At 44.4% G+C, this 26,241-nt stretch overlaps 2 protein-coding genes across 3 annotated transcripts in view; both read left to right on the top strand.

Annotated features, from left to right (window-relative positions):
* Window positions 1-14,916, top strand: part of tcf20 (transcription factor 20) — a 36,819-nt gene extending 21,903 nt beyond the window's left edge. Inside the window, exons 2-6 of one of the 2 annotated variants that reach the window (XM_084403083.1) lie at window positions 1,073-8,917; window positions 9,025-9,118; window positions 9,247-9,296; window positions 14,685-14,782; window positions 14,863-14,916. In XM_084403083.1, the coding sequence (XP_084259209.1) occupies window positions 1,970-8,917; window positions 9,025-9,118; window positions 9,247-9,296; window positions 14,685-14,741 (7,149 nt within the window). In that variant the 5' untranslated portion in view covers window positions 1,073-1,969 and the 3' untranslated portion in view covers window positions 14,742-14,782; window positions 14,863-14,916. Of the gene's footprint in view, window positions 1-1,072; window positions 8,918-9,024; window positions 9,119-9,246; window positions 9,297-14,684; window positions 14,783-14,859 lie in introns of both variants that reach the window. The other variant, XM_084403082.1, reaches the window with a different exon arrangement.
* Window positions 14,917-19,765: 4,849 nt separating this feature from the next.
* gsg1 (germ cell associated 1) overlaps window positions 19,766-26,241 on the top strand; it is an 11,957-nt gene continuing 5,481 nt past the window's right edge. The window contains exons 1-3 of the mRNA XM_084403105.1: window positions 19,766-19,877; window positions 23,644-23,930; window positions 25,841-25,888. Coding sequence (XP_084259231.1) covers window positions 23,645-23,930; window positions 25,841-25,888 — 334 coding nt within the window. The 5' untranslated portion in view covers window positions 19,766-19,877; window position 23,644. The remainder of the gene's footprint in view (window positions 19,878-23,643; window positions 23,931-25,840; window positions 25,889-26,241) is intronic.

Here is a 26,241-nt window from a genome sequence, read left to right as displayed (position 1 = left end):
TTATCCAGTAAATACTGGACTTCCTTTTCCAAAACCTCTCGTTTATTCAGCGGAACCCTGTAAAAACGCTGATGAACAGGAGCAGCCTCGCCTACCTCAATATCATACTCCAACTCTGTCGTTTGGGTTGGAACATCCGACATTTCGTTTTGAGTGATTATCCCATTGTGGTTTCTCGGGAAGATTTGTCAACTGAACAGCAGAATGATGAAACATTAAAACCACAATTTGCACAAGTTGTTGACAGCACTGAAATTCGTGACAGAGCGCAAGGCTATTTTATTGAACAGTGTTTTATTGAGAAAGTGGTCCCCGCATGCTGTTGATGGTGTGGGAGATTCTGTTATTCAGGTCGTGATACCAGTAAAGTTTCGCTCGTTAGTGTTGAAAATGGCCCACGACCAGCTCGCCGGTCATGCGGGTGTTCAGAAAACGTATGATAGAATTCTTCGTTACTTCTACTGGCCTCGTATTAAAAAGGACGTTGCCAGTTTTATTAAGACCTGTCATACATGTCAGCTTACCGGTAAACCGAACCAGTCGTTAAAGCCAGCTCCTCTGCGTCCAATTCTGGCTGTATGTCAACCGTTCGAACATCTTATTATTGATTGCGTCGGTCCACTTCCTCGCTCGAAAGCTGGAAGTGAGTTCCTGTTGACAGTGATGTGTCAAGTTACGCGGTATCCAGCTGCTTACCCATTGCGCTCGATTAATACAAAGTCTATTGTGAAAGCGAAAGTGTCTATTTTTGGGTTACCGAAAATCATTCAATCGGACCAGGGAAGTAATTTTACTTCGAAATTATTTGCAGAAGTGCTTTTCGAGCTGGGTATTAAACACAATCTGTCAACAGCGTATCACGCCCAGAGTTAGATACATTTACTTGATTTACTTTTGAGTACAAGTGCGAGTATACGAACGCAGTATTGAACCCGATACCCATACTGGTACCCGTATCGGTGCATCCCCACTCTAGACTAAGTGCACTTGGGTTATTTGGTTGTTAAAAAATATGAATGTAGCAAAGCAAAGATTTACATTGATAAGTGCTGTGTTTTCCCTGTGTTTTCAGACCGTCTCAAGCTTCCTGTTTCAAGAGAGAGAGCAAGACACCATCATACTGAAAGGATCAGATGAAACGAGCAACTGGATGGCATGTTACTGACTATGGAAAACCTGAAGCTAGGACCAGCTAGGCTGAAGAACACCGTACTGTAAGGATTGGACAAGCAAAGAAACAAAACAACAATCCTGCTGGAGTGGAACTAACATGGGAAAGGACAAATGTTTGGAAGCAGCTGGAAAATATTTGTTGGCAAAGACCTTACTGAAACATTACTTGAGAGAGTGCAGAAAATCCCTGTTAAACAGGAAATATGAAAAGAAATCATGATCTTGAAGTATTGATCTTTCTCGAGCTATTTTCAGTGTCAGTGAATACATGTGCCAACTGGAGAAAAGAAGTCTCTTTTTTTTGTTGCAAACCAGTTGATGAACTATTATAATCCGACTGCATGGCTGCTACCCACATCCATTCGCACAGTTACCAAACGGCAAAGAGACGTATCACACTACAGTATCAAGATATTGACATTCTCGTAATGAAGCGTAATTGAGTTGCAATTTTTACCTCTTGGCTTATAGACATTTTGTGACAATACTTATCTTTCATTATCTGAGCTATTTGGATCTAGTGCCAAGCCACAGTGGCAATTGTGACACCGTTTTTGTGAATGAATTGCTGCTGCTGCATTTCCCATCTTCACATTGTTTACTTTTTAACTCGAGCAGCAAATTCAGCTCAAAGCTCAGTTTTGATTAGCAGACATTTGGTGGGGCATTGCTCCTACATATGTGTCTTGGTTTCTTTAACTGCAAAGCTAATACTAAACATTCCAGTTTGCCATTTGGATCCTTATCGTAGGAAAGGTTACCAATAAAAGCTTTTGCGAAACTCTAAAACACAAAAATGCAGAATTTTCCCAACAGTCCAGTCCCTATTCATCCAGGGTTTAGCCGGGGAGGAAGTGTTGTCAGTTCCCCGTATCCGGCCCACCCTTCAGACCTTCAGATATCCCCCAGAACCTCCGAGGAGTACGCCATGCAGCAAGCTCAACCTAACCTGCAGAGTCACGGGCAGCTCCTGCACCTGCGGAGCCAACAGCATCTGCTGCACACTCCTGCTGTACACGGCTATGGGTCCAGGAGAGCACCTGGAGAGATGGCGCCGGGAAACACTCACAGTGGAGGAGGAGGAGGAGGAGGGAACTCTTACCGTAAAGACAGTGTGGATTATTATTTCTCAGTGAGTGGGCGAGAAAGAAGCAGAAGAGGCGGAGCTGCGTATGGTGCGGGATTTAGGTACACGAACCTAGATGGACATGTACCTCATCAGTACCCGCACTTGTCTGGTTCAGGGTCGTCCTCTGGAATGATTTCTCCCTACTCAATGGAGTATGGCTCCAGCAGTGGCTCTGCAGTTGGGAGTAGTAATAGCGGCAGCGCTGGTTCGTTTTCTCCTTCCCAGCAATACAGTATGGCTCATTCTACTTCAGTACAATCAGGTGCTCAAATGCATCAACGCCAGCATGGTCAGAAATATCCCTCACATCAAGGATTACACCAAGGTCAGCATCACCGGACGTACCCACTTTCTGGAAACAGAATACCCCCTCAGTTCGGACACTACGCCCCCATTAATGCAACCTCAGGCTCTACTGGAATGTACAACTCTCCACCGCAAAGATACGACGTGATCAGCAACAGCAGTACGGATGCCAAAATGAATAACTCGCCCAGTCAGTCTAATCCAAACACTCATACAAGTTCATCTGCTTCAAACAGCTGTGAGAATATGGGACAAAGTTACTCATCATCTGCTCATCCTCCCTATTCGCCCCAATCGCAGTCCCTTCACAAGCATGCTCCCAGTTCCCAGCGTAGCTCTCAGCACAGCACTGGAGCAGGTTATGACCCTTCCCTCAAAATGCAGCACCAGGGACACCTGCAGTCCAAACTGCCCCATTCATCAGTCTCCTCTAGCCCTGCTCTGCCTTCACAACCCTCTCAAGACCTCACCAAATCTCCTATGCATTCCCAAAGTCAACAGGCTCACATTCATCAGAACTTCAGTCCGATATCTAATCCCTCCCCTGCTCCATCTGCTGTACAGTCTCCAAGCTGCAGCTCCTCTTCGTCTCCACTAATGGGGAGTTCAGAGGGGAATAGTGCAGCTACGCATATGCAGACGTCATCACACCCCTCTGTTTCAAACACTCGCAGCAGCCAAAGCCATGGACGCCTACTGCAGGCCGTACCTCAGCTGAGCCCCACTCCCAATTCAAATAGCAGTATTAGTAGTTGTGGTAGCGGTGTAGGAACTAAAGTGGCTGGTTTGAACCACAGTGCAGGGATCAGTCACGCTTCCATGAGTCAGAACCGAATGGGACTAGGTCTCCGAGGCGGTCCAGGGGAAGATGGCTCTCTGTACCCTCATGAAAAACTCTTGCAGGACCCTGGTCTAAATAGTCTAAATGCTCTGACCTCTCAAGTGGAAAATCTACCTAACACAGTGCAGCACATGCTGCTAACAGACACTGTGCTGCCTCAGAGGAAGAGCAGAGACAGTGCACATCACCTTCAGATGCAGCAGGGATCTCAGTCTTTACCGGGCAACCAAAACAAATCTGGAAGTGCCAGTGCCAGTGGTCAGACCTCAGTGAATGAAGAGAGTTCTGAGATGCTGGAAACAAAAGGGCATCAGCAATTAGAATGCAAGAGAATTAGGCAGGCAAGTGGAACAAGCAATGAATCTGAGCCACAGAGCTACCCATCATCACAGAGTCAGATGTCGTCAGAACAGGCATTGGATCTCCAGGTCAACCCTAGAGTCATTTCAACAGCTTCAAAACAATTATCTACTAGAGAGTCTCAAACAAAGACACCAGAAACATTGACGCCCTCCTCCTCTTCACCACCATCAGTTCATCCGTCTGCAGAACACAGCCCAAAACAACAGGTATATCCCCCTGCTCCACCATCTCCCATTCCCTCAGCACGTCCAAACTGTGCAGGAGAACGAGACCTTGGTATTAATGATAACGGAATGAAGGGAAGAATGATCAAAATTATAAAAGATGAAGAAAGCGAAGTTGAAAGTGCAGATCCTCCCTGTGATAGAGAAAAATCTGAGAATAGACTTTCAGTCTCTACCACACAGAATGAAGCGGAGACAGATGCACAACAAAATCCAAGTAAAACTGTGAATGTTTCAGAACAACATAATGTTGGAGGTGTTGGGGTTATTGTCTCTGCTCGTTCTGAACTGAATATTGAATCAAGCAAGCACACAGGAGCCAAATCTCCACGTTATGTTGTTTCTCATTACCCAAACAAACACAGCAATCCTGAGGAGCGACATGATGTCAATGTCTTAAGAGAGACAAGAAATCACAATGGAGAGGGGGAAGTGTGCATGGAAACATATGTGTCACAATATGATATTTCCCCTAAACAAGAATTTGGCCAAAACATCCCCTCTGTTCAGTCTCACCCAGTGTCATTTAAATACAGTAATCCTGAGGTACATTTCAATTCTACAAAGAGCAAGGGAAAGTTAGGACTAGGGAGTGGTATGGGTGCAAATAGAAGCCAGAATTATCATCAGCTGCAGGCCAGCTATGGGTCTATTGCCAGAAAGGAGATTGGTGTTTTTGCTTTGGAGGGGGGGAGAGGTATCGTCTCAAGAAGTCAGGATAGCAGTTCTCAGTTTCAGCAGTCGTTTCCAAGTCTTTTGCAAGAAGTCCTCCAAGGTCATCACTTAGATCGACGCTATGGACGTCCCGACCAGACACCTAGTGTTCATCAACAACCTCAAGATACATCCCAGCACCGTTATCAAACTAGACTACCTTGCAGTATGGTTGAAAATTTGAGTTCGCATGCAATGAGCTCTCAAACAGTTATGGGTGGACTTAATGTCCAGTTCAGTCAAATGGCCTCTGGAAAACCACCGAATACAAGTCAAAATCAGGGACCAGATAGTGAGATAGTTTTAGGCCCTCCTCATCCCTCTTGGGATTCTGAAGCACATAAGCCCAACGTGACTCATGGGATCTCCTTAGAAAAAGGCAAAACCAGTCTGTCTCCAAGCCAGTCCACCCACATGCAGCAGTCTTTAGATCTCACAACAGGAGCCCCTCCAAAGCACATTAATTTGGCTGACTATTCTTTGCAGCACAGAAAACCCCCCAGATATGGTACCTCTCCTTCTGCTGTGGAACAACTGCTTTTACAGGAAGCTGAGCCACTGGCATGTGGTGTAGGTCCTATCAGTCACACTCAATCTCAGACATCCACGTCCTCAGGAAGGCGCTCAGTAATCTGCGATGTGTCTCCTTCTCGACGAACAACACCAGAAAGAGAGAGAGGACACTCTGGGACCACTGGACCCTCAGTCATTCAGCAACCATTTTCCTCTTCTGGATCAAACGGTCAAGAATGCTGCAAGGAAGAAATAAAAGCAAAGAAAGCACAAAACAAGGAGGACTCGTCAAAGATTGAAGCTGCAGGCCAGAACACAGATGGTTACTGCAGCACGCCACCCAGTAAGGAGTGTAATAAGCCCCTCCATTCCCCTGTAGATGTTGATTCTGATTTAGAAAAGACCAGCAGTGCCAAAGGCAACAATGAAGCCACCAGCAACGTGCCATATCTTTCGCAAATGTCCTCGAATCCTTTGTCCTCGCCACCGAGACACCAGTCATTTTCGCAGGTAGTTGATCGTTTCAGAGCATATGGCTTCAGTGACACCATGGATGGACAAAAAATGATCTCCCATCCTACGCCTCATCGACCATTCCACACCATATCAGCATATTCTAAAACCACACCCTCTACTAGCAAGTTACAAGTGTTTCCACAGAGCTTACCCCCTCAAGACAGACCTGACTGGACTCCTGACAGGCAAAGGCTAAGAGCTATGGACAAGCACGTTCTTCAGAGACTCCCTGAACAGAAGTGTAAATCCCAATCCTCAAGTGATATTCTGCCTAGTCAGCATCACATATCTCGGCAGCACTCTTATCTCCGTTCACACTTTGACATGAAAATATGGGATGCTTATTCTGAAAGAGATGGTGCTGGACAACCACCGACTGCAATGCCTTGTGAGCATGCTATTTCTCAACAAGTCTCAAATGCTGGCCCTAAACTTAAAGAAGAGGACGTCTCAGATAAGAGTGCACAAGACACTGCCAAATCTTTCCACTCAGTGGCTTCAGCTGGTGCTATTATCCCTGCTGGGCACACCGGTAAGGCTGTCCAAGGGATTCAGCAGGGGCAGAGACTAACTAAAACTGGAGCATCGGCTGAAACCAACCCTTTAATCATGAGAAGGAGAGTTAGATCTTTTATTTCTCCTATTCCAGCTAAGAGGCAGCATCAGGATGTTCCAGGTCAGCGGCCAGGATCAGCTTATCACTCCCCATTATCGCAGTCCCACTCTGATTCTAGACATGCAATCAACAATTGTTCTAGCAGTACTGATACTCAGCCAAAATTGCATTCTCCTAAGACTCAGCATTCTATATCCAGTGCAAACTCACCTCCTCAGTCCAAAGCAAAGTTTCTTCCCCCAAGAAAGGGTCGTGGTCTAAAACTTGAGGCAATCGTGCAGAAAATTACTCCAAGTGTGAAAAGAAATGACTTCAACAACAGTCACGTGGAGTCTGACTTCTTGGAAGTATCTCATTACACCTCTGACCTGCCAGACCCTGAGGGTGGCACGTCGTTTGCTAGTGCTCCTCAAGGAGAGGAGGCCTGTTTATCTTACCTAGATGATTCTCATACTTTAGAGGATCTTATGCCATACAGAGCAGTTGAAGATGCCTTCTCCTGTGATTCTCAGTCTCTCAAACCAGGTGCAACAGCTTCTAGCAGTTGTACCCTCAGAAGTTTGCCAAAAGATTTTGACTTTGGATTAGGTGCTGCGGGATCTTCAGGGTCTTTGGTGGGTGAAAATGATAAGGATGATTTTACTTTGTTAGGACCCCTTCCACCAGCTCCTCCATTACCTTGTCCTGTACAGGGATCCCCTCCTCCATCTTCATCTGCATTGTCTGACATACAGCAGTTCACAAACACATATCAACAGCTGGAAACCCGGCGCAGCGAGCAGTCAGCTGCTAACCTGCTTAGGCAGAAACTGCAAGAGACTGGCATGGGCTTTGATGATTACCCAGGTGGGGATTACTTTGGGACCACCACTGGCCAGAGCCCTGGGCACCACCTTCTGTCCAGAGCTTCTCAGCACCAGATGAATTCTCTCGGGTTGACATGTTCTGAGTCTAAACTATCAGATAACATGGTGCCCAAAGGGTATTTTCCATCAGGGAAGAAAAAGGGTCGCCCAGTAGGCAGTGTGAATAAGCAGAAACGTGCCCAAGCACAAATTCAGAATGCAGCAACAAGCATACCTTCCTCGCCTCTTCCCTCACCTACAGCTGTACCTCAGTCTGTACAAGTCCCAAACACAGCAGATGAAGTGCCCCAAGAATCAACACCACCTGACCAGAACCCCTGTCCATCTTTGGTCCCTCCCGCTGAAACCCAGGAGGTGAAGGAGGATGTAGAGTGTGAAGAGATCCAGCCAGAGTTAGATTTGAAGCCTGCTAAACATAAACCGAGAAAGGGGAAAGAGGGCAACGAGACTGCTGGTACAAGTGGCAATCAGAGAAGAAGGAGAGGAATGGCTTCCAAAGAGGAGCTGGACACTCAAACGAGCGGTAAGGGAAGCATGAGCCTGTGTGGAATATTCCCAGATACCAGAAATAATGTTTTTGCTCCTTACATACATGTGGAGAAAAAGGTGGAAGAGATTGGGGCAGTCTGTACAATTATTAATGCCGAAGATGAAAAATCAAAAGGTGGAGGCAAAGCTGGTCACCTTGGGGCTGATGGCCTGTTAAATACCCCGCTGTCATCTCAGCTCATGAGAAAAGAAAAGGAAAATGAAAGAACAAAAGAAAATTGGGTTTCAGAGCAAGTTGATTCTGCCTTGCAATCCGGGAAGATACTTCCTACATCTGGATATGTTCTGTCAGGGCCTGTGATATCAGAGACTGGACACACTGGTCGCCTCTTATGCTGTCTTTGCCAGAAATGGGCCAACTACAAACATCTCGGGGATCTCTATGGTCCTTTTTACCCAGCTGAATATGCAGCCAAGCTCCCTAAGAATCCACCTCAAGTCCGACAAACCTTGTCCTACCATGGGGCAGCTACCCCAGTTTCCAGTATGACATCCATTCCGACAGACTCGACTCCCCAGGATACAAGTTTACAAGACTCGCAGAATGTCAAGTCATATGTTAGTAGCGATTGCACAGGAAGTCAGGCAACAAACCCAACATCCCCAGCCACCCCCATTGGCACTGTATTTTCCAGCATGGGTGAAGAAATGGCTTTCCACAATGCTATGACCAGCAGCTCCACCTTAAAGGTAACTGCGCACACCTGGGATCCGGCTGCAGGACTGGTGAGTGGGCTGGGTACATCAAATGTACAAGAACTGGATAGTGAACTCATACTGAAGCAGTTGCACGTCGAGAATTCACAACAGAGGCCCCAGCACAGAAAACTGACATCCCATCCACGCTTCAAAAGAAGACATAAGTCCAGTGAAGATTTACCTCGAACTGTTCCCATCAACAGCAAAGCCTCCCTGCCCTTCCAGCCTCCCCCACCCAGCCTGGACTCTCTGGGCGCCGTGGCCCAACTTACCCAGCTCCCACTAGTGCCTCTGGACCCCGAGGAGCTGTGGGTGCACGAGGGCTGCATCGTGTGGACCAGCGGCGTATACCTGGTCAACGGGAGACTGTATGGCCTTCAGGAGGCACTAGATGGTGCTAGAGACACCGTGAGTAGAAAGTTCTGCTGCTCGTTTTAATATGTGGCTTATTGCTGTAACATTGACTTGTTGTTAATGTTAGTTCCTCTTTTCTGGTGATTAACTCCTCTCCTCAGAGCTGCTCCCATTGTGAGATGGTGGGCTCCACCCTGGGCTGCTACAGTAAAGGCTGCACCCTGAGGTACCACTACCTTTGTGCCATAGAAGCAGGTGAGATGTGGCATCACTGTGGGCTGCACTTGGGTTTATTACAGCAACATGCACATGAGTCTTTGTGATCAGGTGTGAGGGACTGACATTCAGTGCTAAATTATCTATTTTTTACCCTCAATCTAAAGATTGCTCCCTAAATGAAGACAACTTTTCTCTGAGGTGTCCAAAGCACAAGGTAAGAGAACAAGACTTCACATTTAATATGGAAATGTGGTCAATCGAGGCCACGAATTAAGAATTGGATCCCACGACTTATTAATTCAATCCCTCGTCGTAGTGAATTTGTCAAGTCAAGTCAAGTCATTTTCATTTATATAGCGCTTTTAACAATGTAGATTGTCTCAAAGCAGCTTTACAGAGATAAATGTATAATTTAACGTAAGAATGTTTTGGCTTTATAGCGGTTCTTTAATAAAGTTATTTTCCAGCTAAAGTTAGTTTTGATTGATTCGCTTCCGTCGCAACGATCATTTGTTTTTAAATTAGGGCCGCCAAGACGACACCATTCTCTCTACACAGACTTTAGCGAACCTGTGAGAAACGCTGATGGCGTTCAGATGCGCATTAAGAACGGGTTCTATAGTTATGTGCGTTTGAATATATGTGTGCAGGTTTGGAATTCCCTACAAACCAAACCTAAACAAATTACTGGTGTTTCCTTATAGTTTTGATTCAGAATTTTATTTTATTTTATCAATTCGGGGTAGATACGCAAATTGAGTTTTCCCGACGACGCGTTATCTGTAGAGTGGGAAAGGGATCCTCCATAGGGAGAGACTAGTTGGCACTTCAGCACTGCGTTGACACCGGGTCCAGGCGAAGGTCCTTCATCAGATCTGGAAACGGCCTGGATCCGGCAGGCTGCGGGAAAACCTTGGGATAAACAAAGACACTAAAATTAGCGTAGATGCCATTCTTCTCATGATGTAACAAGTACATCAGGATTTATGGGAAGTGTTCCCGGTTCCAGCTGACCTAATCTATGCAGCCTAATATTGAATTATAGAAGTCTATAATGTATTATGTGAACGCTATGTCAAAGAGATGTGTCTTTAATCTAGATTTGAACTGACAGAGTGTGTCTGCTTCCCGGACAATGGTAGGAAGGCTGTTCCAAAGTTTTGGTGCTAAATAGGAGAAGGATCTACCGCCAGCAGTTGATTTTGATATTCTAGGTATTATCAACTGGCCGGAATTTTGAGATCGCAATAGACGTGAAGGAGTATAATGCGTTAAGAGCTCGCTCAAGTACTGCGGAGCTAAACCATTTAGTGCTTTGTAAGTAATCAGCAATATTTTAAAATGTATGCGATGTTTAATAGGGAGCCAGTGCAGTTTTGACAGAACCGGGCTAATATGCTCATACTTCCTGGTTCTGGTAAGAACTCGAGCTGCTGCGTTTTGAACTAGCTGTAGTTTGTTTATTAAGCGTGCAGGGCAACCACCCAGTAGAGCATTACAATAATCTAGCCTTGATGTCATGAACGCATTAACTAATTGTTCAGCATTTGTCAATGAGAGCATATGACGTAATTTAGATATATTTTTAAGATGGAAAAATGCGGTTTTACAGATACTAGACACGTGACTTTCAAATGAAAGATTAGTATCAAAGAGCACACCCAGGTTCCTAACCGACGACGAAGACTTAACAGAGCAGCCATCAAGTGTTAGACAGTATTCTAGGTTATTACGTGAGGAAGTTTTTTGTCCAATAATTAGAATCTCTGTTTTTTCAGAATTTAGAAGTAGGAAATTACGAGTCATCCAATTTTTTATATCAGCTATGCATTCTGTTAATTTAGTGAATTGGTAAGTTTCGTTAGGTTTTGAAGAAATATAGAGCTGAGTATCGTCGGCATAACAGTGGAAGCTAATTCCATGTTTCCTAATGATATCTCCTAAGGGTAGCATGTACAGAGTGAACAGCAGCGGTCCTAGTACTGAGCCCTGTGGTACGCCATACTGAACTTGTGATTGATAAGACATCTCTTCATTTACTGCTACAAACTGATAACGGTCAGATAAGTATGATTTAAACCATGCTAGTGCAATTCCACTAATGCCAACATAGTTTTCTAGTCTATTTAAAAGAATGTTGTGGTCAATGGTGTCAAACGCAGCACTAAGATCGAGTAACACTAATAGAGAGACACAACCACGATCGGATGATAAGAGCAAATCATTTGTGACTCTAACGAGAGCAGTCTCAGTACTATGGTATGGTCTAAATCCGGACTGAAAATCCTTGCAGATATCATTTCTTTCTAGAAAGGAACATAGTTGTGAAGATACTGCCTTTTCTAGTATCTTTGACAGAAAAGGTAGATTCGAGATCGGCCTGTAATTGACTAATTCTGAAGGATCAAGTTGCATTTTTTTAACAAGCGGTTTAATCATAGCCAGCTTAAAGTTGTTTGGTACGTATCCTAGAGACAAAGAGGAATTAATGATATTAAGAAGAGGATCTATGACCTCTGGAAGTATTTCTTTCAGTAGCTTAGTCGGTATAGGGTCTAGCATACATGTTGTAGATTTAGATGATTTAACGAGTTTAGTAAATTCTTCCTCTCCTATAGCAATGAATGAATCAAATTTTTCCTCAGGGAGACTACAATGCACTGCCTGATGCGATACTGTAGTAGACGGTTGCATAGTTATAATTTTATCCCTGATATTATCAATCTTATAAGTGAAGAAGTTCATAAAGTCATTACTGCTGTGCTGCTTGGAACCTTCTGTGTTTGAAGCTTTCTTTTTCGTTAGTTTAGCCACTGTTTCAAATAAATACCTAGGATTATGTTTATTTTCTTCTAATAGGTTTGAAAAATAAGCAGATCTAGCAGCTTTTAAAGCCTCTCTGTAAGCAATCGAGCTCTCTTTCCATGAAATGCGAAATACCTCTAATTTTGTTTTCTTCCAGTTGCGCTCCATTTTTCTGGCTGCTCTCTTAAGGGCCCGAGTGTGCTCGTTGTACCACGGCGTTGGATTATTTTCTTTAATCTTCTTTAAGCGCAAAGGAGCAACTGTGTCTAAAGTGCTGGAAAAGAGAGAGTTAAAAGTTTCTGTTGCAATATCAAGTTTTTCTAAGCTATCCGGGATGCTAAAATGATGAAACTGATCAGGAAGATAATTAATAAAGAAATCTTTAGTAGCAGAAGTCATAGGTCTAACATATTTGTAACACGGAGTCGGCTTTGCAGCCTTGGCTAAATGTAATTTACACGAGACTAGATAATGATCTGAGATGTCATCGCTCTGCTGCAGAATTTCAACGGCATCAACATCTATTCCATGTGATAATATTAGATCTAGAGTATGATTACGACGATGAGTAGGTCCTGACACGTGTTGTCTAACTCCAATTGAGTTTACAATGTCTTTAAATGCCAATCCCAATGCATCTTTTTCATTATCGATGTGTATATTAAAATCACCAACAATTAGTACTTTATCTGCAGCCAATACTAACTCTGATAGAAAGTCCGCAAATTCTTTGATAAAGTCTGTATGGTGCCCTGGTGGCCTGTATACAGTAGCCAGCACAAATCTCAAACGTGATTTATCATTTTTACTATATATTTTTACATTAAGTACTAACACTTCAAAAGAATTATATTCGAAACTTGATTTCTTAGTGGTTTTGAAAATATTACTATAGATTACAGCAACACCACCCCCTTTGCCTTTCAGACGAGGTTCATGTTTATAACAGTAATCTTGCGGGGTGGACTCATTTAAAGTAATGTAATCGTTTGGTTTTAGCCAGGTTTCTGTCAAACACAGCACATCTAGGTTATTATCTGAAATCATATCATTAACAATGAGTGCTTTTGAAGTAAGCGATCGAATATTCAGCAACCCAAGCTTTAGCATTTGCTCATCTGTATTATAGCTGTTTTTTATTTGTTGAACATCAATTAAATTTTTAACCTTAGATAGGTTTAAACATTTTTTGGATTTCCAAAATCGGGGAACAGACACAGTCTCTATATGATGATAGCTAGGTGAAAGAGGCTCTATGTGATGGGATTTATCTGACCTGGGTGACGCGAGGCCGCTAGCAGACGGTTGGTTTAGCCAGTCTGTCTGCTTCCTGACCTGGTGCCCAATTTGTCATGTTTGAGCTCTAAGACTATGAGCCATATTACTAGATAGAAGAGCAGCACCATCCCAGGAGGGATGAATACCATCTCTTTTCAACAGGTCAGGTTTGCCCCAAAAACTTTTCCAATTGTCTATGAATTCTATATTATTACACGGACACCACTCAGACAGCCAGCGATTCAGTGAACACAATCTACTAACTATCTCATCACTCCTGCGAACAGGAAGGGGGCCAGAGCAAATTACAGTGCCTGACATCGTACTTGCAAGTTCACACACCTCTTTAATATTAATTTTGGTGATCTCCGACTGGCGGAGTCGAACATCATTAGTGCCGACATGAATAATGATCTTAGAGAATTTACGATTAGCATTAGCCAGCACTTTTAAATTTGCTTTGATGTCAGGCGCTCTGGCTCCCGGCAAACATGTGACTATGTTCGCTGGTGTCTCTATTTTCACGTTCCGTGTGATCGAATCACCAATAACTAGGGCACAATCAACAGAATTCTCAGTGGGTGTTTCACTGAGCGGGGCAAATCGATTTGTTGTGGTAATCGGAACGGAAGAGTGGTTTTTTGATCCGCGACTAGAGCGATCCCTCACTGTCACCCATTTGCCCGGCTGCACAGGCTCTACTTCAGCTGGAACCGAATCATGTAAAGAGTTCACTATGCTAGGCGCATCCAAAATAGTATCTAAAGCTCTAGCACTCTTACTATCCTCAATTAAAGTTTGGATGCGTGTTTCTAATTCTGAAATCTTCTCTGTCAGCCTAACTGACTCCTTGCATTTATCACATATAAATCCTACATTGCCAACAGAGAAGGCTATGCTAAACATGTGACATGAAGTGCAGGTGACAATAACAGGACAAGACATTACTCACCGTGTTTGTTGACTGATTATTACTTACCTGAGCTTTTATGAACTCAAAGGCGCGAGCGCGCGAGAGAAAAAATAAATAAATAAAACAGCTGAGCGCACGGGTGGCGCGTTAACAGGCTAGCAGTAGCGAATTAGCGTGTTGTGTTAGTAGTAACGGAAGCTAGCGATGTCAATCTGAGATGTTGGGTAAGCTGTATTTAGTATAAACAACTACAAATTGTAGTAAATGATGGTTCAAAACAAAGAAATACGAGGCTAAGACGGAGCTTACAGCACCGAAGCAAACACACAAAAAAAATTTGTGGCCACGACTTGCTAATTCCTTCCCTTGTTTTAGTTAAATGGTGAAGAATTCATTCCCACGACTTAATTAGTTTACTTGTTTTAGTAAATCATGGCCAAAAATTAAGAATTTGTTACCTTGTTTTAGTAAATCATGGCCATGAATGAAGAATTAGATCCCACAACATGTTAATTTAACTCATTTTAGTACAAAAGTTATTTCATCAGTGTGACTATAGATGTGTTTGCCAGTGTGTCTGTGTACATATGCGTTGTGTTTGAACAGAGCAACAGAATCGCCAAGCCTGGAGCCGTGTACCTGGAGCAGTCGGAGAGAGGATGAACACACACACACACACCGCACGAATCACGCACAGATCAGACGTGAGTGGACCCAGTGTTGTGTTTGACTCTGTAAGCCTGTGCCGTCATTGACCTGTGCCTGTACCTGTGCTTCCCAGCAGAGAGAGAGAGATTCCTGACTGTGTGAGTTCAGCTGAAGTGGGAACGCCTTCATGCTTCGAGATCGGAGTTACCATGGTTACCGACGATTACATTTCGGAATGTAAAGTTCAAAGACTTTCTCTAAAGAACACTAATAACTGAGAGGTTTTCCATTCATCACCTGTTCTGTGGTTGACGATCCCTCGTGGACAGGACCGAGCAGAAGATGGAGATGAAGAGACGCTAACTGCCTTTCAACACATGACTTCAGTTCGCAATGTTTGACTTTTGAGTCCGCTGTTGTCATCTTTTATCTTTGTTAGTTCGCTGGAGCTGCGCATTGGGAACAAGAGAACTGAGCGAGGGAAGGGGACCATGTGGACAGAGAAAGAGAGAGGCAGTGTATTTACACCAGTTATATGTAGTATTTTATATCATAACTCATATTATCATTATTTTAAACATCACTATTGTTTTAATCAGTATTTTAGACAGAATTCTGAGCGATTGATGGAATGTCCGTATCAGGAGGACCAGAATGTCGACCTGTTATGACATCATACTCGTGACATCACGTGGAGCGGAAGTCCAGTTGCCACAGAGACATTGTTGTCATGGAGATGCACATATATTGCCTTCGAAGGTGTGCCTGTGAGTGTGTGTGTGTGTGTGTGTGTGTGTGAGTGAGAGTTCGCTTGTTTGTGTCTGTCTCTGCTCCTTTGATAAGTGTTCTTATTTTCCACCTCAAGGGTTTTGTGCTAAAGATGAGAGAAAGGAGAAGCTAATGGACATTGGGTTATTTTTCACAGCTGGGAAAGCGTTGGGATGAGAGGTAAAGCATCAGGACTCGTGAGTTACCCGTGAGTCACGGGTCGAGACTAACATTCCTGCAGCGTTTCGAGGGAAAGCAGTGCAGATCTCCATCTCCAGAACAATCGCTGTCATCTTTTCTATAAAAATCTCCTGAAAACAAGAAGGCAGAGAAAAGACTCACCATATGAAAACATCATGTACTAGAAAACTGTCAATATGCTTCTGACTCATGAATACAGTTATACAATGGAGAGCGGCTCTGTGTGTGTGTCTGTTCACAATGCTTCACTCTTCTGTGTCTGATCCGTGCGAATGCGTAGAGTAACCTGCTCAAACTCGCCGCCTTCGGGGAGATCAGCTATTCTGACTCTGAGATGGAGATTCTGAAGTAGAGTTTCACTGATGAGCCTTTAAAGACAGACCTACTGTGAGCTGCGGATGTTCATCCAGGGGAAATGCTTCTGTTGAAGCTGTCAGACTAACTTAGCTTTAAAGGGCCCCTATTATGAACTGGCCTTTCATGTAGTGTGTAACAGCTCTGAGTGAATGAAAACATCCTGCAAAGTTTAAAATCTGAAAGTGCCCCGTATATAAAGTTATTGTCTTTCAAAAGTAAGAGTCGACTCTGAGTCAATGAAATAAATAGTTTTTCAAATGAGTCATAAGCCGTTTCGGCGTGATGTCAAGACGACACATTAGCATATTTCCCGCCCACTTATTGCGCGCGCAGACACCCGGGAAAACTCGAACCTCAGACCAGCAGCTGATCCCTGTGGACACTGGAGAGCATCATGTCCAGGAGACGCTGGTCGTCTGTCGTTCTCACTACTTTGAGGAAAGATTAAGCATGGAGCAAGATTTGTTTTACCAACGTTTGTTACATCAGATCATTCACGCTAGAGCTCGGCTAATGTATGCACTGTTATTGATACAGTTTCCACGCGTTCACCGCAATATATTACAAAAATAGTCTGTCAAATAAATGAGTACAAGTAAAATAATGGGTTTGTTGATGGACATGCACTGGTTAATGCTGATGGTGAGGAATTACAGTTGCAGCATCTCATAATGTCCCTCAAACTGAGTAGCGTATCACTGAGAAACACGAGGCGCGTTTCCGTTAAAGATTTGCGCAAAACTTTAGCGATTTTTTTTTTTCTTTTTTTCTTTTTTTTTTTTCTAAATATCGATAAAAAACTATTGCGAAATGACGGCGTTTCCATTAACCGATGTTATGCGACTAAAACGTCATTTTTTCCTCTCGTGATAAGTCATTTTCAAAAAATCATGGCAACGGACGTTGGTAGGTTTATATATACAGTGAGGAAAATAAGTATTTGAACACCCTGCTATTTTGCAAGTTCTCCCACTTGGAAATCATGGAGGGGTCTGAAATTGTCATCGTAGGTGCATGTCCACTGTGAGAGACATAATCTAAAAAAAAAATCCAGAAATCACAATATATGATTTTTTAACTATTTATTTGAATGATAAAGCTGCAAATAAGTATTTGAACACCTGTCTATCAGCTAGAATTCTGACCCTCAAAGACCTGTTAGTCTGCCTTTAAAATGTCCACCTCCACTCCATTTATTATCCTAAATTAGATGCACCTGTTTGAGGTCGTTAGCTGCATAAAGACACCTGTCCACCCCATACAATCAGTAAGAATCCAACTACTGACATGGCCAAGACCAAAAGCTGTCCAAAGACACTAGAGACAAAATTGTACACCTCCACAAGGCTGGAAAGGGCTACGGGGAAATTGCCAAGCAGCTTGGTGAAAAAAGGTCCACTGTTGGAGCAATCATTAGAAAATGGAAGAAGCTAAACATGACTGTCAATCTCCCTCGGACTGGGGCTCCATGCAAAATCTCACCTCGTGGGGTCTCAATGATCCTAAGAAAGGTGAGAAATCAGCCCAGAACTACACGGGAGGAGCTGGTCAATGACCTGAAAAGAGCTGGGACCACCGTTTCCAAGGTTACTGTTGGTAATACACTAAGACGTCATGGTTTGAAATCATGCATGGCACGGAAGGTTCCCCTGCTTAAACCAGCACATGTCAAGGCCCGTCTTATGTTTGCCAATGACCATTTGGATGATCCAGAGGAGTCATGGGAGAAAGTCATGTGGTCAGATGAGACCAAAATAGAACTTTTTGGTCATAATTCCACTAATCGTGTTTGGAGGAAGAAGAATGATGAGTACCATCCCAAGAACACCATCCCTACTGTGAAGCATGGGGGTGGTAGCATCATGCTTTGGGGGTGTTTTTCTGCACATGGGACAGGGCGACTGCACTGTATTAAGGAGAGGATGACCGGGGCCATGTCAAGTCATTTTCATTTATATAGCGCTTTTAACAATGTAGATTGTCTCAAAGCAGCTTTACAGAGATAAATGTATAATTTAACGTAAGATTGTTTTGGCTTTATAGCGGTTCTTTAATAAAGTTATTTTCCGGCTAAAGTTAGTTTTGGGAAATATGTATTCCATGTATTGCGAGATTTTGGGGAACAACCTCCTTCCCTCAGTTAGAGCATTGAAGATGGGTCAAGGCTCTTCCAACATGACAATGACCCGAAGCACACAGCCAGGATAACCAAGGAGTGGCTCTGTAAGAAGCATATCAAGGTTCTGGCGTGGCCTAGCCAGTCTCCAGACCTAAACCCAATAGAGAATCTTTGGAGGGAGCTCAAACTCCGTGTTTCTCAGCGACAGCCCAGAAACCTGACTGATCTAGAGAAGATCTGTGTGGAGGAGTGGGCCAAAATCCCTCCTGCAGTGTGTGCAAACCTGGTGAAAAACTACAGGAAACGTTTGACCTCTGTAATTGCAAACAAAGGCTACTGTACCAAATATTAACATTGATTTTCTCAGGTGTTCAAATACTTATTTGCAGCTGTATCATACAAATAAATAGTTAAAAAATCATACATTGTGATTTCTGGTTTTTTTTTTTTTTAGATTATGTCTCTCACAGTGGACATGCACCTACGATGACAATTCCAGACCCCTCCATGATTTCTAAGTGGGAGAACTTGCAAAATAGCAGGGTGTTCAAATACTTATTTTCCTCACTGTATCTCAGCCACCGCACTAGACATTATTATTATTAATGGAAGGAAACGTATGGGCAATGGGCGGTTTTGTTTTCGACACGCTGTACGGGTAAACCAATCACAGCAGACTGAGCCGTCTGGCCAATCAGAGCAGAGTATATCGCGGAAAGGCGGGATTTAGAGAGATTGATTCGTCTGACGAGTCGTTTGAGAGTCATTGAAAATGTGGTGATGTGCAAATGTATATTATGAAGAAATTAAACAGTTTATTTGACCTTTGATGCCTGTAAACCTGTTATAGGAGACTCCACAACAACATCAGGAAACTTTATATAGCATAATAGGGGCACTTTAAAATAATCATGATTAACAGTGGCATTAGTGATGAGAAACTACATCACCCACAAGGCTCTACTGAAAATACCACTCAGAGAAATATAGTGTGTGTGTGTGTGTGTGTGTGTGTGTGTGTGTGCGTGCAGTCAAACATTATTCAGCACCAGATTATTATTTTTGTTACTAGAGGGTGTGGGATACTATAGTTAATTTATGTTTCATTCATTCATTCGAGTGAGGATAGCGCAATAAAGTAAACCGTGACATATTATTCCCAAACATTCTTCATATAGTGACTAAAAGTGACATTTATAAACATTTGGGGCAAAAAATTATGAAACATGCATGATTTGGGTTGTGCTGTTCTCGTATCTGATTGTGTGATCTGTCACACAGAGTGTGTGTGTGTGAGAGAGAGAGAGTGTGTGCGCGTGTGTGTGTAAGAACTGATTGAAGTTCATTGTGTTTGTGTGTATTAGAACTGATTGAAGTTCATTTTGTGTGTGTGTGTGTGAGAGAGAGAGAGAGTGTGAGTGCGGCGTGCGTGTGTATGTGTGTGTGTGTGTGTGTAAGAACTGATTGAAGTTCATTGTGTGTGTGTGTTTGTGTGTATTAGAACTGATTAAAGTTCATTGTGTCAGTGTTAGTGTGTGTCGCTGATCTTGAACAGATTGACAGATTAGAGCTCAGGTTAATCCTGTGAGTGTGTGTGTGTGAGTGTCATTCAGAGATGCTGGATGTCATATTTCATGTCACTGTTTCTGAAATGCATGTGTGTGTGTGACATCTAAGGGAAGGAGATCCCCATCCGCTGTGATAAGGTGAGTCTGACTGACGATGCTCGTTAACCAAACGCTTGCTTTTTACTTTCATTTTTACTTTTTTTTCTTTTGTGTCTATCATTTAATTTTTTTGAAATGTTCATCTTTTTTTCATTTGTTCTTTTATTCACTTTTTCATTTGTCATTTCATTCTTTGTTTTGTTCTGTATAGTCTATCTCTTTTCCGTGGAACACATATTTGTGTTTTGCATTGGCTTTTTAGATTGTTAACCGAATGGTTTGGTGTTTTAGGTATAATAATAACAACAATAATGCATTTTATTTGTAATGCACTTTATATGTTCAAATCAGAACTGTATAATAAGTTCTAGCATTAATGGGAAGCCAGTGCACCTGTGATGTGTTCCCGGAGAGAGGAATGAGTTAGCACACGCATGAGCCTGTCTGCATCAGCAACGGAGAGAAAAGGTCATGACATGTTCCTACGATGATACAGGCGATTTTTGAGATGTTTTAAATGTTCATCAAATATTAGCTGAGGATCAAAAATGACACCAAGTGTGTGATCTGAGCAGAATCAGCTGCAGAGAGAAGAGCGTTTACGACCCTCGCCAGCGCCGTCTCTGGACTGAACCCGACTCTGACACCAGACTGAAGAGGTTCAAGGAGACTGTGTAACGGCAGCTATTTCTAATCCTGAAGGAACAGATCCAGAACTCAATCATGAAATCACAACTGATGTTATATGAGGACAAATTGACACAAGATAGTTCTTAATAACTGAATAACTAGAGTTCATGGACTTCACTGTTCTCACAATAGAGTCAATTCCAATCAGTTCAAAGTTAGGAAAGGTTATGTTAAAGGCTGAGTATCGGAATTGTATATGTCCTCAATCTCACCGGTGAAGTAATTAAGAAATGTATTGCACTGATCAACAGAAGAGTGAACGATATGCTTAGCTGGTTTAAGGAGTTTGTCAACAGGATGAATAATAATCCTTGCTAGAATGAAAGACAGACTGTTGTTGAGTGTACATAAGCCTGTGAACCGCTACACCAGATGTTTTGTACTGGCTTTCAGCAGCTTTCATTAAGCGTAACCCAGCAGTGTACCATGGACAGGGTTTCCTAAGTGTAACAACCCGTTCTCCCAGTGGTGCAAACTCAACCAGTAGTGCAGATAAGGTCAGACGTTCTCTGAATGTGTTTGCACAGGAGGCACAAAGTATAAAGTTGAATGTATAAAAGTTGATTGTAACGATGTTCAAGGCTCAGGTAAGGACCAGGCAAGAAATTTTGTGTTTAAAAGACGTCTAGGCTAAAACAAGGCAAAATTTGGGCTGTCAGTGAAAATTTAACAGACGTCTAAAACACAGCCAAAGAATAGACATTAGATAACAAAGAAATGAGATGAGTGAAGGAATTAAACCAAACACCTTGTAATCACTGTTGACTTTGCTCACATAATGGAATATCTCAAAAGTTATTTTTGCAAAAACGACATGTAACCAAATTCAAGGTTATTTTGGCTAGAAGTGTGTTACTCATAGCCGGACTACATCGGGTCTATAGTTAACTTAGATGGAGAAAGAACAGCTATTGCTTGCTGGGGAGGAGGCGGGAACCTGCGAACGTTCAACGAAACTTTAATAAAATAAACAAAACTAAAGTAATCGGCAGATTCACAGCTTGAAGTGCTGGCCTTCCGGAGCTCCTCTGTGGGACTCGGGACCTTCCCCTGTCATCACTCCTCCTCTACCCTTCCGGAGCTCCTCTGTGGGACTCGGGACCTTCCCCTGTCATCACTCCTCCTCTACCCTTCCGGAGCTCCTCTGTGGGATTCGGGACCTTCCCCTGTCATCACTCCTCCTCTACCCTTCCGGAGCTCCTCCGTGGGATTCGGGACCTTCCCCTGTCATCACTCCTCCTCTACCCTTCCGGAGCTCCTCCGTGGGACTCTGGACCTTCCCCTGTCATCACTCCTCCTCTACCCTTCCGGAGCTCCTCTGTGGGATTCGGGACCTTCCCCTGTCATCACTCCTCCTCTACCCTTCCGGAGCTCCTCCGTGGGACTCTGGACCTTCCCCTGTCATCACTCCTGCTTTACCCTTCTGGAGCTCCTCTGTGGGACTCGGGACCTTCCCCTGTCGTCACTCCTCCTTTACCCTTCCGGAGCTCCTCCGTGGGACTCGGGACCTTCCCCTGTCATCACTCCTCCTCTACCCTTCCGGAGCTCCTCTGTGGGATTCGGGACCTTCCCCTGTCATCACTCCTCCTCTACCCTTCCGGAGCTCCTCCGTGGGACTCTGGACCTTCCCCTGTCATCACTCCTGCTTTACCCTTCCGGAGCTCCTCCGTGGGATTTGGGACCTTCCCCTGTCGTCACTCCTCCTTTACCCTTCCGGAGCTCCTCCGTGGGACTCGGGACCTTCCCCTGTCTTCACTCCTGCTTTTACCCTTCCGGAGCTCCTCCGTGGGATTTGGGACCTTCCCCTGTCGTCACTCCTCCTTTACCCTTCCGGAGCTCCTCCGTGGGACTCGGGACCTTCCCCTGTCTTCACTCCTGCTTTTACCCTTCCGGAGCTCCTCTGTGGGATTCGGGACCTTCCCCTGTCGTCACTCCTCCTTTACCCTTCCGGAGCTCCTCCGTGGGATTTGGGACCTTCCCCTGTCGTCACTCCTCCTTTACCCTTCCGGAGCTCCTCCGTGGGACTCGGGACCTTCCCCTGTCTTCACTCCTGCTTTTACCCTTCCGGAGCTCCTCTGTGGGATTCGGGACCTTCCCCTGTCGTCACTCCTCCTTTACCCTTCTGGAGCTCCTCTGTCATCACTCCTGCTTTTACCCTTCCGGAGCTCCTCTGTGGGATTCGGGACCTTCCCCTGTCGTCACTCCTCCTTTACCCTTCTGGAGCTCCTCTGTGGGATTCGGTACCTTCCCCTGTCGTCACTCCTGCTTTACCCTTCCGGAGCTCCTCTGTGGGATTCGGGACCTTCCCCTGTCGTCACTCCTCCTCTACCCTTCCGGAGCTCCTCCGTGGGATTCGGGACCTTCCCCTGTCGTCACTCCTCCTCTACCCTTACGAAGCTCCTCCGTGGGACTCGGGACCTTCCCCTGTCGTCACTCCTGCTTTACCCTTCCGGAGCTCCTCTGTGGGATTCGGGACCTTCCCCTGTCGTCACTCCTCCTCTACCCTTAAGGAGCTCCTCCGTGGGATTCGGGACCTTCCCCTGTCGTCACTCCTCCTCTACCCTTCCGGAGCTCCTCCGTGGGATTCGGGACCTTCCCCTGTCGTCACTCCTCCTCTACCCTTACGAAGCTCCTCCGTGGGACTCGGGACCTTCCCCTGTCGTCACTCCTGCTTTACCCTTCCGGAGCTCCTCTGTGGGACTCGGGACCTTCCCCTGTCATCACTCCTCCTCTACCCTTCCGGAGCTCCTCTGTGGGACTCGGGACCTTCCCCTGTCGTCACTCCTCCTCTACCCTTCCGGAGCTCCTCTGTGGGACTCGGGACCTTCCCCTGTCGTCACTCCTGCTTTACCCTTCCGGAGCTCCTCCGTGGGACTCGGGACCTTCCCCCGTCATCACTCCTCTACCCTTCCGGAGCTCCTCCGTGGGACTAGGACCTTCCCCTTTCGTCACTCCTGCTTTTACCCTTCCTGAGCTGTATGGGTGAGCATGGGCCTTGATGGCTCTCTGTGTGTCTGCAGCATGTCTGTGATCTCTCTCTCTCTCTCTCTGTGTGTGTGTCTGCAGCATGTCTGTGATCTCTCTCTCTCTCTCTCTCTCTCTGTGTCTCTCTCAGCATGTCGGTGCTCTCGCTCCTGCGCTCTCCGCGCCTCTCCTTCCTGCAGACACTGCTGTCTCTGCTGCTGTCGCTGCTCTCGCTCTCCTCCTCGCACTGGTGCGTGGGCCAGCAGAAGGTGCCCAAGCCGCTGTGCTCGCCTGCCCGCCGGCTCAAGTGCACCCCGGTGACCGGCGTGTCGGACGGCTCCTTCTCCTGGGAGACCGGCGACGACCGCTTCATCTTCCCCTCCTTTAACGCGGGGCTCTGGAGCATCTGCGAGGAGAACATCTTCACCGACGCCTGGGGTGAGAGATCACTTGCTTATTTCACTCACTGCTTCTGATTAGGGGTGCAACGGATCGCAGGTGATCGTCATCTGTACGGATCAGCTCCACACGGTTCGTCACGCATGTGATTCGCGGATTAACTGCTAAATTTAACCATCTTAAAGTGAAAGTTTATCATTTGGACGTGTTTACTTGCCCTTGAAAGGACACATGTACACAAAATAATGTCTAAATACCCGTCTAAATACCCATCTCGCCAAGTGTTCTCTCTATTATGTCATAAGTGAACAGTTGAGAAAGAAACCGGATGTTTGTCAGTATATTCGGTCCGTGCATTCGGTCTTAAAGTGACAGCAGCCTAATGCTCCTACTGTTGTCTGTGTCATTAATGTTAATAAAACAACAAAATACAGCTGGAACAACGATAAAACTTTATTTAATTTCTACAGTGAACAAATAGTGTTATTTTATATTTAAGCTTAATTATTCATTTTTGTGCCTGAACACTACTGTTAAACTTTGTAACTGGTATTTAGTATTCATCTCGGCTTGTAATTTGTGTATTTGTTCTTATTTTATTACTGACTGTTCACTTGTTTTTAATAATGTTTTAACTTTATCAGTTAGGCTAGCAGTTTTTGATGAAGTATCGAAGAACTTCAAGTGAGCTTTAAGTAATAAATGAAAAGCAAAGTTACCCCCCCCCCCCCCATATATATATAAAAAAAATTATGATCCGGAAAATTATCCGATCCTAACCGTGAATTTTGTGATCCGTTGCACCACTACTTCTCCATTTTCTGAACCCAGCTAACAAGAAACATTCCCAGAACGTTCTCTCAAAGTTATGAACAAACGTTCCTCCAGTAACGGCAATAGAACTTTCATTTAAAGTTATCTGGTCTTTAATAATCATTCAAGGAACATTTTCTTCCTGAAAGGTTTCAGGTAGTGTTTTTTAAATGTTGCTACTTGTTTCAGAACGTTTAGAGAACATATAAAAGTAACGTTTCCATAATGTTTGAAGAATGATACAATGAAACGTTCCCTTAACTTTCACAACCAAGAAAAAACATTCTTAAAACATAAAAAAAAATGGGATTTCAGAAAAGGTGGCAGTGCTTAGGCAGAGTTTGGGCTTTTCTCTGTGTTCCTGGAAGGGTTTCCTCCTGTTCATGGCTCATCAGTCGGTGTTCCAGTGCACTGCACGCTCTTCGCAGTGGCTTACAGGCCGAGAGATTGGAAGAGGATTATTTCAGCTGTACTAGTTTTCATTCAGCTGCAGATAAACAGGCGGAGAGCGAGACATCTCCGTGTTGTAGGGCTCTGATAACTTTATAGGATTCGTTTTAGATTCTGCTCTAATTCTGTGAGACGAGTCAGATGCAAGTGAACGAGTGTCATTGATCATGTGATCATGTGTTCATGTCTCCGATCATCAGGTTCAGTTCATGAAGCTCCAGCGATGCTGAGAGACACACAAGCACTGACATCGTTTCATTAGTCTTAATCTTTCATCTTAAAGCGTCTTCATAAGCGCTCTCAGACTTGTGGAAGCTTCTGGTTCATTACAGTTGTCGCAGAAAGGCCACGTTTAGTGCTGTAGATGAGAGCTTCTCAGGGAATATTCATGCAGTGTTTTCTTCTTGGTTATGTGAACATTACGGGAACATTCCACTTATCACTCTGGACACATTATGAAACTGTACTGATGTTTGAGAATATTATTATAGACCAGATAACTTTCAACGGACGTTCTATTACGATTGTTCATGACTTTGAGGGAACGTTTGCTGGGCTGATGTGTGTAACTAGTTATTTTCTGAAGGAATCCTCTCTTTTCTGCAGTGAAACTTCTGTTTTAATGTTGAATGTTGAATGATGATGATGATGATGATGATGATGATGATGATGTCTGTGTGTTTCAGAGGAGAAGTGTCGGAGTTTCATGGCCCTCACTCCTGAAACTGAGAAAGGCAACCACACACACACACACACACACTCACACACACACACACTCACACACTCACACAAACACAATGGGCCCTATTTTAACGATCTGAAACGCAAGTGTCAAAGCGCAAAGCGCAAGTAACTTTGTGGGCGGGTCTTGGCGCTGTTGCTATTTTCCCGGCGGGATAAATGACTCTTGCGCCTGGCGCAAATCTAAAAGGGGTTGGTCTGAAGTAGCTTCATTACTCATAGGTGTGGTTTGGGCGTAACGTGAAATAAACCAATCAGAGCATCATCTCACATTCCCTTTAAGAGCAGACGCACTTTTTCCTTGGCGTATTGCTATTATAACGGCGGATTTGCCAGGCGCGCGTCA

This window comes from Rutilus rutilus (assembly GCF_951802725.1).
Source record: "Rutilus rutilus genome assembly, chromosome: 1".
Classification (NCBI taxonomy): Eukaryota; Metazoa; Chordata; class Actinopteri; order Cypriniformes; family Leuciscidae; genus Rutilus; species Rutilus rutilus.
Note: the sequence above shows the minus strand (reverse complement) of the source record. Positions and strands in the feature narration are given on the sequence as shown.